The 14,487-nt window shown below is 47.0% G+C and overlaps 1 protein-coding gene across 1 annotated transcript in view; it reads left to right on the top strand.

Annotated features, from left to right (window-relative positions):
* Positions 1 to 13,987, top strand: part of SLC4A3 (solute carrier family 4 member 3) — a 57,234-nt gene extending 43,247 nt beyond the window's left edge. Inside the window, exons 15-23 of the mRNA XM_084804636.1 lie at positions 1,073 to 1,221; positions 3,972 to 4,166; positions 4,376 to 4,582; positions 5,354 to 5,443; positions 9,012 to 9,178; positions 9,602 to 9,855; positions 10,553 to 10,722; positions 11,012 to 11,185; positions 11,509 to 13,987. Of these exons, the coding sequence (XP_084660762.1) occupies positions 1,073 to 1,221; positions 3,972 to 4,166; positions 4,376 to 4,582; positions 5,354 to 5,443; positions 9,012 to 9,178; positions 9,602 to 9,855; positions 10,553 to 10,722; positions 11,012 to 11,185; positions 11,509 to 11,586 (1,484 nt within the window). The 3' untranslated portion in view covers positions 11,587 to 13,987. The remainder of the gene's footprint in view (positions 1 to 1,072; positions 1,222 to 3,971; positions 4,167 to 4,375; positions 4,583 to 5,353; positions 5,444 to 9,011; positions 9,179 to 9,601; positions 9,856 to 10,552; positions 10,723 to 11,011; positions 11,186 to 11,508) is intronic.
* The last annotated feature ends 500 nt before the right edge of the window (positions 13,988 to 14,487 follow it).

The following is a 14,487-nucleotide window of genomic DNA, read 5'->3' as shown; positions in this document are numbered from 1 at the left end:
ATAAAAAATAAAATAAAATAAAACAGAGCCCTGCCCATAGGTTTGCATTTTACAATTTTGCTCATATTAGAAGCAGATCCAGAAGCAGGGAAAGGCAGGTACCATTTTCCCTAGGACACTTCTACACTTCTTTGAGAAAGTATTATGCCCTTTTTGTCCGTGTGTATTGGTAGCAATCAGTGCAGTCACCCCCAAGAAGGTATTTGATATAAGTACAAGATTCAGTATCACTGCAGCTAGAAGATGTCTCTTATTACTTGCTGGACTAACAGGAGTGTATGTGTGTGCAAGAATGCATTCTGTGGTTGGAGATTATCTTCTAGACATTCGCTGACATTAAAGTGTGATTTTTCTCACTGAGCTTCCATAGTCTATACCAGGAAATTATCTAGTACTAGGAGTAGTAGTATTTATCTATTTATTTTAAAAAATTTAAACTGCCCTTCATCCAGTGGATTCCAGGGCAGTGTATAATAGACATATAAATTATGTAAACAAAATACAAATACAGTAAAACAATATCCTTCATAACAATGACAGAGTAAAAGGCAGTAAAACACTATAAAAACTACAAGTAGACTGAGACTGCATAACCCTCAAAACTGCCTGGGCAAATAGAAAAGTCTTAACATGGTGCTGGAAAGATTGTAATGTTGGCATGAGTCATACCACTTTGGGAAGAGCACTCTAGAGTCAGGGCACCACGATGGAAAAGGCCCTGTCATTAGTGCATTCATAATGGAACTCCACCAAGGAAGGCACATGGAGAAGGGAGTCAACTGAAGACCTTAAGGCATGGGCAGGTTGGTATGGGAGGAGGTGCTCCTTCAGATATTTCAGTCCAATCTGTTTAAGGCTCTAAAGGTATGTTTATTGGCCCTCATTCAACCCATTAGCAAATTCAGGCATGATAGTAGAGTATACATGCTTAGAGGGGTTTATTGGCCGTGGCAAGTGAGAGAAAAGGCTATAGTTTTCCCCTGTGGTGAGCCCCATACATCAGGGGGAGCCATGCATGTGTTTCTGTCTGCCACTCTGCAGCATGTCCCAGAGACAATGTTTTTCTCTACAGGGGAGAAGACAGAAGGCCTCATGGGCGTTTCAGAATTGATCATCTCCACGTCAGTGCTGGGCATGCTCTTTTCTCTGCTGAGTGCTCAGCCTCTCCTTGTCATTGGCTTCTCAGGGCCCTTGCTGGTCTTTGAAGAAGCTTTTTACAAGGTAAACTGGTGTCCTGCTTAGTTTTACATTGCCACTTCCACATGTGTGTGTTCCATTTGCCACATACTGCTGCACACTGCTTCTGATGTGTCCATATAGCCCTGCAGAGAGAGAGAGAGTGTATGTATGTATGTATACACTCATCACCTTTTAAGGCTCAACTCTGTCCTAACACACACATTACCTGAGCAGTGTGGTTGCCACCAAAATCTCAAAAAGCATGGGTCAGAAGAGAGCCATGTGAGAAACTGTTTGTGGGAAGTGATTCTTACCAGGGTTGAAATGATTTTAAGTGCCTCATGCTCCAAATCACATTGAAGTCACTTCATACAAATAATTTTCTGCTATTTCCTGCTTATACATGCTGATCTCAAAGGCTACTACACTGCGCTGGTAACATGTGGATTGGACTGCTTTAAGTCTGGAAATGATTCCACAATGTGAGGAGGCTTCCCTTGCTTGTCAAATAATCACCACCAATGGATCCCACAGATCCCACAGATCTTCTCTAATCTGCAGGTATAATCAATGCGCATTGATTGAGGAAACCTTATGCCCAGACCAGAGAAGGCTGTTGCATAAGATGGGATAGGATGGGGATGTTCTCAATTTAATGATGTGTAGAATGAATGCATTGCTTTAGCCAAAGAGACACTGTCTATCTCACTCTGTATTGTTGAACAGAAGGAGTGCTTCTTGGCCAACACTGCTGCTGTTTCTGCTGCTTTGGGCATTTCTTATCTTTGCCTTCATGGGAATTTGCCCTGAGTGTGTCCTTTATGGACCACAAGGGGGTTTGGTAACTATGCTGGGGAAGTGTGCACAAATTACTAAAGCCTAGAGATCTCTTCAAGAAAATCTCTTCAACAAATTTGAAACACTCAACAGTGGCACAAGACTGGAAAAGGTCAGTTTACATTCCAATTCCAAAGAAGGGCAATTCCAAAGAGTGTTCAAACTACCGTACAATTGCGCTCATTTCACATGCCAGCAAGGTTATGCTCAAAATCCTACAAGCTAGGCTTCAGCAGTATGTGAACCGAGAACTACCAGAAGTACAAGCTGGGTTTCGAAGAGACAGAGGAACTAGAGATCAAATTGCCAACTTTCGCTGGATCATGGAGAAAGCAAGAGAATTCCAGAAAAACGTCTATTTCTGCTTCATTGACTACGCTAAAGCCTTTGATTGTGTGGATCACAACAAACTGTGGCAAATTCTTAAAGAGACGGGGGTACCAGACCACCTTACCTGTCTCCTGAGAAACCTGTACAAGGGTCAAGAAGCAACAGTAAGAACCAGACATGGAACAACCGATTGGTTCAAAATTGGGAAAGGAGTATGACAAGGCTGCATATTGTCGCCCTGCTTATTTAACTTATATGCAGAGTACATCATGAGAAACGCCGGGCTGGATGAATCACAGGTTGGAATTAAGATTGCCAGGAGAATTATCAACAACCTCAGATACGCAGATGATACCACCCTAATGGCAGAAAGCGAAGAGGATCTCAAGAGCCTCTTGTTGAGGGTGAAAGAGGAGAGTGAAAAAGCTGGTTTGAAACTCAACATTAAAAAAACGATGATCATGGCATCTGGCCCCATCACTTCCTGGCATATGGAAGGGGAAGAAATGGAAGCTTTTATTTTATTTTAATTTTATTTAAAATTAGAATCAGATTTTATTTTCTTGGGCTCCAAGATCACCGCAGACGGTGACTGTAGCCATGAAATTAAAAGACGCTTGCTCCTTGGAAGGAAAGCTATGGCAAACCTACACAGCATAGTAAGAAGCAGAGACATTACCTTGCCGACAAAGGTCCGTCTAATCAAAGCTATGGTTTTCCCAGTAGTAATGTATGGCTGTGAGAGCTGGACTATAAGGAAGGCTGAGCGCCGAAGAATTGATGCTTTCGAACTGTGGTGCTGGAGAAGACTCTTACGAGTCCCCTGGACTGCAAGGAGGTCAAATCAGTCCATCCTAAAGGAAATCAACCCTGAGTGCTCTTTGGAAGGACAGATAGTGAAGCTGAAGCTCAAATATTTTGGCCACCTAATGCGAAGAGAAAACTCCCTGGAAAAGACCCTGATGCTGGGAAAGACTGAAGGCAAAAGGAGAAGGGGACGGCAGCGGATGAGATGGCTAGATAGCATCACTGATGCAATGAATATGGACTTGAGCACGCTCCGGGAGAGAGCACAGGACAGGAAGGCCTGGCGTGCTATGGTCCATGGGGTCACGAAGAGTCGGACACAACTGAACGACTGAACAACAATTGTGGCTGGTATGCAATACACTGTACAGGGAGGTGGGCTGGATTGATAATAACAAAATGTGCCTCAAAGCAGCTGGGTAGGGTTTAGACAGAGCAACACAATAGGTGTTGACAAGTATATAGCTGAACAGGGGATAGATCCTGATGAAACTCACTTCTTGCTGGATTGTTTGGCACTTCTCCCACGTGCAAGCCAGGAGGGTTTATAATGCCTCTGCCACAGGCTTGCCCAGTTTATGACTTGACAAACTGAATGACACCCATCAGGACTGTGATAAACATTCTTTTCTGTTGTCTTCCTGGGGCTGCAAACACACGGGGCATCTGAAATTCCTAGCAGGCCACAAGGTCTAGCAGACCTCATGGGGTACGGGCTTGCTCTACAGAATGGTCCAAGAAGGCCAAGATATGGAAGGTGAGGAAACATGCTCAGGCTGGCTCCTTTCTCTCTGTCACCCCAATTTCTTCTTTGCTAGTTCTGCCAGAGCCAGAACATTGAGTATCTGACAGGCCGGGTATGGATTGGCCTGTGGCTCATCGTCTTCATTGTCATCATTGTGGCCGCTGAGGGCAGCTTCCTGGTGCGCTACATCTCCCCCTTCACCCAGGAGATCTTTGCCTTCCTCATCTCCCTCATCTTCATTTATGAAACATTCTACAAGCTTTACAAGGTGAGCCTTTTACAAAGGGTGTGTTCTTGATCTGTCTGTCTGCTGGTATAGCCTCTATGCCAACAGTATGAGATAAACTGTGGCTTTGTGGCTTTTGGCCAGTTTCTGATGATTTCCTCACACATTGTCCCTGAATTGGAAGGATTAACAGCTCTTCTGCCTGTCCCAGCTGGCTGTAAGTGTCCTCTTTTCTTACACAATATTCCCAGGTCTTTACAGAGCACCCACTGCTGAGATTCTACCCACCATATCATCAAAAGGGTCTGAATGCCAGCACATTGCCTGCTGATTCCATGGCTCTTGACACTCAGATGCAGCCCAACACTGCTCTGTTGTCCCTCATCCTCATGCTGGGGACCTTCTTCATTGCCTTCTTCATGCGCAAGTTTAAGAACAGCCGGTTTCTGGGAGGAAAGGTGAGGCTAAGGTCTGGCCTCAAGCAATGAGATGTGTGGTGGCTTTTCCTCATATAGCCATTTTAGCTGGGTTATCTATTTTTTCCATTCTACGCATCAAGTGAAATGGGGGCTTCTTCCTGTACTGATAGTACTGGTAAGTGGACATATCCTTCTGATGCCCTTTCCTATATAGCTTTTTGAACAGGTAGCATGGCACAGCTATGCGGACAAAAGCTACCTCCTCCCAGCCTCTGAAATGCTGAAGTTAAACATGCCTCTTATAGAAATCCTAAGACTCAATTGCCACTACACTCTAGAGTAGGTGTGAGGAACCTGTGGTGCTCCAGATGTTGTTGGACTCCAACTCCCATCAGCCCCAGCTGACACAGCCAATGGTCAGATTATGGGAGTTGTGGTGCAACAACATCTAGAGGGCAGAACCTTCCCTATCCTCAATGTTTTCCGGAGATCATTTCGAATCTGGCCTGGCATTCCCATATGTTGAGACATATGAGATGACCAGGAGGCCCTGAGAGGCTAAGAGTGTAGAGGTGGAGAGAAGTGTTAGAGATCTGTCCATTATCCTCAAGAATGTACACTACTACATAAGACACCCCCACCCCAAGCATTTTCAATCAAGAGTCATCCTGTCTGCCATGGTGAGCACAAATTTCTTCAGGGGGTGGAATTGGTTTCCGGTCATAGGTAAGATCTTAAACGGTCTCGGTCCCCCAGCACCATCTCCAGCCTGTCCTATGCCCATGTTCATCTCCCATGTTTGCTCTATAGGCCCGGCGAATCATCGGAGATTTTGGAATCCCTATCTCCATCCTTGTCATGGTTCTGGTGGACTACACCATCACTGATACATATACACAGGTAGGTGCTGAATTTCCCAGCCCTACAGCATCCCGTGAGGGATTAGGGACATACATTTTCCCAAGCATTTAGACTTTAACCTGAATCTGCTATTGCATATATGGGTACCAGTATTTGTGCCTTCTCAATCAGTGTAAAATTCACAAGAAAATGAGGCAGCTTTTTAAAAAGAAAGAAAACAAGGCTACTAAGCAGGAAACAAAATCAGGTTCAGGCCATGCTGTGAAGTGTTGAAGTGGCATCGTGCTAGATATTTTGTGGAATGTGGGGTCACTTAGGGGCAGAAGACTGCATGTTTGCCTGGGCTTCCAAATAGCACCAGGTCCGAGATTGGTCTGGGTTTCTGGATGGTTGCGGCAGTTGTACTGAGTGAGATGGTGGTCAGTTCTTTAGTGCCAATAGAAGCTGAAGGCTGGAATTCCTATCTAGATTTGGTAGTTATATCAGAAACATGCCAGGCTGGGATTCCATCTACTGCTCAATAACCACAAGATGGGGTTCTGTTTAGGGCTAGCAGCTTAAGGCCACCAAGGAAAGCTGTGGGATTGGCCACATGGGAACTTCCCTGTCCGTTAAATCTTATTATGCCACAGTAAATTTGTGAGTCTTTAAGGTGCCACAAGGCATTGCGGCTTTTGAACACAAAAGAGCAAGAAGCTCCTATCCTTCTCCCACCTTTCCGTTCACCTTTCTCTAGCCTAGTGCAAACACCTGATGCTAAGGAAGAGCCTGCACCCACGAGAATCATGCAAAAAACACGTGCACTCCAGAAAGATGATTGCAGAGCCAAGGAGTTCCAGACACAAGCAAGACAGCAAGCCAGGGCAAGCTGTACACTCATATATCACCTTGCCCCAGACTCAGATGTTGCTACTAGTTCAAAGCCTTTTTGCAAGCAAACCCACTTCTGTTTTCCCCCAAGGTAAGGGGCCTGGGCCAGTTTGGAGGAAGCAACAGATGCAGGAGGCCTCTGGCACTCCATCTGATATGTGAGCAGCCAGTGTGCCTGCTTTTCCTCTTATCAGGACCTTGCTGCCTACAATGGCTCAGGGCACAAGTGCAATTGCTCGGTAGCAACTGGCCAGGCAGGTCTCTGTGGAGTCAGGCACACTCTAGGAAAGCTGAGTAACAGTGATGCTGTTAGGCAATTTTGGACTCTGGACTTAATGAAAATAATGACTGGACTGTGGAAGGAAAGGTGGAAGTCTCCTCTCTAGTTTAAAAGGCTGATGTCTTCACACTACACTCCCTATTAGTCTACTAAGGGTCACCTAGTAACTGTAAGGCTACTGAGTTCAGAGGGAAGAAGCAAGCTTGTATTAAGGCAGATGATGGCAATTGGGGCAGCTCTAAAGAACCGGGGCCCATGCCGAGGTAGCACTTCATAACACTCACTGCCCATGGCTGCAGCTGAATACTGACCTGCACTAAACTAATAGTGTAGACCAGCCTTCTCCAACCTGGTGTCCTCCAAATGCTTTGGGTTTCACTTTCAGTTGTCCCCAGCCAGCATAGTCACTGGTCAGGAATGTTGGCACTGTAGTCCCAAACATTTGGAGGGCATCAGTTTGAGTAAGGCTGGTGTAGATAATAATTTCATCTGTTTATGTGAGACATTCCATTATGTGACTTGTGTTTTGTGGAGGCACTACCTTGATTTCTGACATCCATCCCAAACACACATTACCTTTTCTCACATCTTAATAAGCAAATACAGTTGTGGCCAGTGTGGTAGTGTGCTGGATAGAAAGAGCCAAATACTGCAGAGGGCTTATCACAATGGGCATGGGAACCCATGCTCTTAGTGGCCGGCATCAGGGGGCATTGGTGAGAGCAATGGGTGGCTTAGTCAACATCAGGCAAGTGTGCAACTGCTGACTGGCTAGGAACCCCATCTGACATCAGCAGAGTGCACTTGTGCTGGGGGCTGCTACCCAGTCTGGAGCCACGCACTTACATGGTGCTGACTGAGTCACCCCTTGCCTCCATCAATGCCTTCCATTAAGAGCATGGGGTCCCTTCCTCACTGGCCACCTCTCCATAGCAGCGTGCTTGTGCCGCCCAACATACTACTGCACTCGTTGCCGCTGACCAAATAATTAGCTATGTCCAGTAATCTTTGCCCCCTTTTCTACTCTCAGGTTGTCTCTAATCTTGTCTAAGCATTCCCTTACTCTCCCTCTACTCCTTTGATACATTATGCTTAGATAACCCCTACATTTATTATGGGATAGTCTTGCCATCATTCAGGACAGAGTTTTTACATTTATCTCTATGTTAACAACAACAACAACAGCAGCAGCAGCAACATAATAGAAGGGTGTGCGTGCGTGCGTGCGTGCGTGCGTTTATGTGACTGTCAGCACCATAGTTCCAAGACTGTGAAATCTCAACACCTAAAACTCAGCATGTATACTAAGGAGATCCTAGGGGTGTACACCTTGGGGTTATTTGGTTTTTAAAATGCATTAATTAATTTAAATATGTCGATGTGTTTGAAGCCTTCAGTACCATCATCAGTCACTAGTTGGCAAACTTCCTTAACCAGCACATAGCTTTGCAATTGATATAGTGTGTAGCCAGGGGAGAGTAGCCCGAGTGAGGGAGTTATACATACAGCTGGCTCATCCCCTCTGTTGTGGGCAGCCCCCTCAGGGGACTGGAGTGGACAGACCCCTTCCTCGGGAAGCTATAGGGGAGCACTGTGGGTGCCAGCGGACATGGCTTTGCTCAGACGGGGCAGGCACAATGTGTCTAAGTCTGACAGCTCCGAAACTTGGCTTGAAGGCTTCACTGTATTAAACGAAGGGCTATTCCAATATGTTGAAAGCTGGGACTGTTCACTAGTGAGTAACAAGTTTGGCTCATTTTTAAGGCTTTGTCTACACTTGGGCCAACAAGTCTTACACAAAGTTGCTTAGGAATAACCAGGTTGAGTTAGAAGCCTGTGGGTACTTATGTCACTTGAGCTACCAGTGACAGGGCTGGCCTTACTATTCGAGCAAGGTGGCTGCCTCAGGCAGCAGATGCCAGGGATCAAGGAGAAGTGGGGAGGTATTGCAGGATACAGCTGTGTGTGCCATGTGTCCTGCACTATGCCCCCTTAGCTAGCCTGCTGCTCTCAGGTGCAGCAGAAGATGCTTTCCCCTCACCAGAGTTGAACGAAGATTCATCTGTCAAACCAATAAGCTGCTCTACATGGAATGGCAGAGGAGCGGAGGAGGAGGGGGCATCATGTTGTCATTTTACTTCTGGCAGCAAAATACCATGGGCTGGACCTGGAATTCAGTGCTGGATACAGCAAGTTGTCTGAGTAGGTTCAGACTGAGAGAGCTTCTAATATTTATTGTATCTGTGCTCTCCTTTTCAGCCAAGATTGGCTCCTATTGTGAAGCTAGTTCGCCTTCCCATGGATTAAATTCTGGCTACACACTAGCATTCATAGGGAGCATATGTAGGACTAGGGTTTTATTTAGAACTGGGGGTCTGAGTGTGTATGGGTACTATATCCCATGCACGAAACAAGGATTTGACATCTTTTCCTCTACATTTTGTGCTCTCACCACAGAAGTTGAATGTTCCATCCGTACTTTCAGTCACAACCCCAGACAAGCGTGGCTGGTTCATCCATCCCTTAGGCAGCAAGCAGTCTTTTCCTATATGGATGATGTTCGCTTCTGCCATCCCTGCACTGTTGGTCTTCATCCTCATCTTTATGGAAACCCAGATCACCACGTAAGTGGGTTAGGTTTTTCTATAGCGATCACCCTGTGGGTGACAAGTAAAAGTTAAAATAGTTGCAGTAACTATAATTGGAAACTGTGGGTGAGGATGGGAAGATGGAATCAAGGGGAGAGTGAGAGCAACCCCTTCTGAGGGGTTCTGGTTACTTGCTATCCACATTGCACAAAGAAGTTCCTCTCTGCTTCCAGGGATGCAGGAAGCCTTCTGTACAGCCTGATGCATATTGTTTGTTCTGCATTTTCCATGTATTGCCCACATGTCCTGCCTCTCTCTTCCAAGCCTCCACCTAGAAAGAGCTGTTGCAAATAATTAAAAACATATCTTTCCTGTGCCACTGCTCCCCTTCCTATAGCAAAAGAGAGTTAGGCTGGCCCTTGAAACTCATGCATGTTCTGCCCACCCTCTCCTTTACAGCCTGATTGTCAGCAAGAAGGAACGGAAGCTGATGAAGGGGTCGGGCTTCCACCTCGATTTGCTACTCATCGGTACAATGGGAGGGCTTTGTGCCCTTTTTGGGCTGCCTTGGCTCACGGCCGCCACTGTCCGCTCAATCACCCACGTCAACGCCCTCACTGTCATGAGCAAGGCCATTGCACCTGGTGAGAAGCCAAAGATCGAGGAAGTGAAGGAGCAGCGTGTGACGGGAGCACTCATTGCTGGCCTTGTTGGTGAGGTCCACACAGAGGAGTTTGTTCTCTGAGGTGGTTGTGTGTATTTTAGCTCGACTGACTTATTTGGATTTGCTCTGCAGGCATCTTTCTGTGGTGGAGTGACTCTCAATATGTGTGGCGCACTGTGGTGGGGGGTGGGGGCTCGTGAGCAGATGGTCCTGCGGGTCTAGTGGACACATGCAGTAATGTATTTAACCAGCAGACTTCCTTCCTTCCAAACCATTGAACTATGGGCTTCTCCACACTGGGTTTTTTATCCTGCTATTGAGATTGGTTACTCACGGAAGTTTATGGGTCCTTTACATGACATTGTCAACCTCCAGGGCATCTCACGCACTAAATGGCTTTTATTCCATTTTTTTAAAGATTAGAGATAATGAGCTATCAGGTTACAGCACACTGAGTTCCCTCCTGAAAAGAGGAATCCTGAAATAAGAGGAGCTAGACAACAGCGCCATCTAGAGGCTGTATAATGAACATACAGAACAACACAGATAAGGAAGAAAAGGGGCGGAGGGGGGGAAGCATGTGTGAAGGGAGCCCGTCATGATCCTGCATTTAAAATGGAAGCAGAAAGGCCCAGTAAAGTTGTGGACATGTCTGTCAGTGCCAGGCATTGTCTCATGTTCTCATTGTGAAGTATGGATACATCTGTATGTGCAAAAGAGAATGCAGTGGTGTCCTGCTCTTGCAGGCCTGTCCATCGTCATGGGGAATGTATTGCGCCAGATCCCGTTGGCTGTGCTGTTCGGGATTTTCCTGTATATGGGTGTGACGTCGCTGACTGGCATCCAGCTATATGAGCGGCTCCTCCTTATCTTCATGCCATCCAAGCACCACCCTGATCATGTCTACGTTGTCAAGGTAGGTGTGTTGTGGGGAGATGGTGGAGGTGAAGTAAGGTGTCCACTGGAAGGCAAGGTGAGAAGTATTGGAAGGTAAAGATAGTAGGTGGAGAAGCCATGTAGTGGCTGGCTGGGCAGGCAGGCGTAGGAAGCAACTACTTACTGGTTAGTATCCCACACTGCTTTATGAGGGACTGCCTTTCCATGGAAAGGAGTGGGGTGTTGCACTGAAGGTCTGGTACTTTGTCAAGTGCTAATAAGTGGATCTGCCAAAAGAAGGGTGCATCATGTCGCTGGCCTGCCCCTAGGTGAAGACATGGCGAATGAACCTCTTCACGTGCATCCAGCTAGCCTGCATCGTGCTGCTGTGGGTGGTGAAATCCACGGTGGCATCACTGGCTTTTCCATTTGTCCTGATCATGACGGTCCCCCTGCGCCGATTCCTGCTGCCACGCTTCTTCCACGAGAGAGAACTCAAAGCGGTAAGCAAATTAACTGGGACTATGCTAGGAGATCTGGCCTGGCCCCCTCACTCAGCCATTGGCCTGAAGTGTACACAGTCTAGTTTTGCCAAACGGACATTATCCTAATCTTGGGGCTTTTATAGCACTATGCTAGAATATTTCAAGTGGGACAGCAAGGGGCTGTGCTGGAGCAGCCAAGAGTCAGTTTTTGGGCCCACATCCATTGTGCATTTTCCCAGACACACCAAAAACTGCCTCCAGCTTCATTGTACCCTGAGGGCTTTGCTCTATAGTTGGATGGCTTCTGACCCCTCTCTTCTGTCCTTCCCTCCCATTTGCAGCTGGACTCAGAGGATGCAGCACCAAATTTTGATGAAGATGGGCGGGATGAGTACAACGAACTTCACATGCCTGTGTGAACTAGCTAGCATGAGCCTACTGGCCTCAGTTCTCCCTTGGCTTCATGGGATAGGCCCTCTTTCCTCATGCTCTCCCTGAACAACAACCAATCAGATGTGGCTTTGAACTGATCATGGGCCCGGACCAACTGGCAGCTGTGTCATAGCCCTTCAGGAAGCTCCAAGCCACAAGGGAAGCTTGGGCCAAGGAGAGCAAGAGGTGCGGCCTTCTTCTGGACATACAGAGGACATGGGGCCAGCCACCATCACCCACATTCCGCCCAAACAGACCGTGCTGGTGTTGTTGCTGTGCCATATGTAGGCCAGGGTAGGTACCTTAGCCAGCTCTCATTAGCTTCCTCCCCACAGAAGACAAGTGGATACCAGTTCGTTGCCAAGGGGAAAACAGCAGCAGGCCAGCAAAGAAAAAGGAAGAGAGCAACTGGGCCCTTGCCAGAAATGCCAGGCGTGATGCCATTCATGCAGAGCTAGGAGAGGTGTGTGTGAGGGGTGCAACTGGTGTCTCCCTGTTGAACCTTAGCCATTCAGTCCCATGAACATTCAACCACCTGTGGTCCAATTGCTGCTCTGTATGATGCCCTTCACTGGGATACCCTGTCTATGGAAAACTCTGGCCCCTTCCATTTGAAGAATGGCAGTGATGATTGCTGAAGACAGCACACTGCTGTGTGCGCGAGCGGGGCCTCCTGCACCATGATCTGCTCTGCAAGTGCAACGTGGGTACTCATGCCATATTCATGTGCAGATCTATCTTCCCATGCACTGTACTGTGCCTGTTCTCACCATCTCTCAGGACAGCCGTAACGGTTGTCTAGGGAGTAGTCAGCGATTTGTGAAGCAGATCTTCACTCACATAAGGAAAGGAGAAGTACAGGTGAAACTTGCCAGCGTAGCCTGGGTAGCAGGAACAAGGTAACCTAATAACTGAGTGAAGACTGTATGACCCCTGTAGCTCTCACAGTCACGAAATTGTCACACGGATTAGGCATTACTCTCATGGTGTTTTCCTCCAGCATTTGGCAAAGAGTGTCTGGGGATGCAACTATAGCGGCAGGGGCCACTGAAGCTAAGGTTGGGACCTAGTCTGAAGATCTGTCTGGGACTGTATGTGACTAGGGCTCAGAGTCCTTTAGGCCTAGTGGGAAATAGGAATGCTAAATATCAGTGTAATAGACAGGAAGAAAAGAGCCAGATATAAACAATAGTATCTTAGCCTGTGGTATTTGCCTGGTCCACAGAACAGAAGCCCCTGCCAGTTGTATCAGATTTCCTGTGTCAGACTCCAGCTCCTTCTTCAGTATTTCCAATTTCATCTTCTTTCCTGCTCTAGCCTTCTCATAGCCCCTGCTCTGTTCTCCAATCTGTGTATGGCTATTGCATTTCTCACCTTATTCTTGGCTTGCAGTGGCCCCCACGTGGACCACCAGGGCCAAGTCTCCAGTAAGGCCACCCATAGCCAGGCCTTAACAACTGGAGTGCATCTGTGGCTTTGAACCGTTGCACTATATGAGCCCTCTGTAGCATCAGAAGTTTCTTCATTTGTCTCTTGACACTTCAGTTCAATGGATTCCAGTTCCTGGACTTACCCTGGCTCTAAAATCCACTGCCTCTTCCTGAAGCCTTCAAAACCCTCACCACTTTGTCCAACAGCAGCCTTGTTGGACTCTTCTTAAACCCTGCTACTTTCCTCTTTCTCTTCAACTGCTGTATAAAGAAAATTCAGATTTTGTGATAGGACCAAATTGCATAAAATATGCATTTGCTTCAGTCACTAAATTTGAATTTTTAGAATAAGATTGCCTTGCTGTTCATTGGTGAATGGCATACATTCAGTCCTGGATGGCACACATGTGGCATGGTGCATAGGGCTGAGCCCATGCACAAACACTATGCAGCTGGGGTTCAGTGCAAGATGAAAATGAGTAGCTGCACTCCCACTGCGTCATCACATGGGGATCTAGTGAGCTATGAAGTCCTGTTCTATAAATCTTTTCTATTAGATTATGTATGTGGAATAATGGGGTGTGCAAAAGTGCCAGCCATGACTCCTGCCACAGCCAGGCATAGAACCATGTGGCTTAAAAGTTTGGCTCATGGCACTACTCTGGGCCACTGTCTGGTCCCTGTCAATAAAATGGAGGCTGTCCCTCCCCACCTACCTCAGGGGCTGCCTGCTGATGGCTGGATAATTAGGAGGCCATATGTATTCCTCTACTCATTCCCAGCTGGCTGCCAGACTGCCCCACCAACAGACAGTGACCTCCATTGTGCCCTGTGTAGCCAGGATTGGAAACCTGAACTGTTGGGGCAGAGTCCCTGGTACTCTGCCCATTTATTGCAACTCCTCTGAATGTAACATGAATGGATATGGCTGCACCAATAAACCCTTCACTGAAATGTTGGGCCTGACTCCTGTTCTGAGCTCTAGAAAAGGACAACTCCACAAAGGAATAGAGCCATAGGAACAAACTAGAGTATGGTGGGCCCTTGTCAATATGAAACGTGTACGTGTATCTTTAGCTGCATCTTTGAGAGATAGACGTTGACAAGGTCTGGCTCCACACCTCTGGACTTGGGCTTAAGGAACATGAGAGCTTCCAAGACCAGAAAATTAACAGATTCTGCCTTATACTGACTCACCCCTTTGAATATCAAGCCCAGGGGTGGGCAACTTGTGGCCCACCAGATGTTTTGGCTTACAACTCCTGTCATCCCTCAAGGTCTCAGTCAGAGGTCTGTCCCAGGCCTGCTACCTGAAATCCTTTAATGGGAGATGCTAGGGATTGAACGTTGGGCTTTACGCATAGGGCATGTGCTCTTTAATTGAGCAATGGTCCCCTCCTCAAGGAAACAATGCCAGTCACAACACAGTCTTACATAGTTGGGGAACAGGTAAAAGAC

Source organism: Heloderma suspectum, chromosome 1, assembly GCF_057233095.1.
Source record: "Heloderma suspectum isolate Gila_16-S chromosome 1, 16-S_ref, whole genome shotgun sequence".
Taxonomy (NCBI): Eukaryota; Metazoa; Chordata; class Lepidosauria; order Squamata; family Helodermatidae; genus Heloderma; species Heloderma suspectum.
This window is presented reverse-complemented; position numbering and strand designations above follow the sequence as displayed.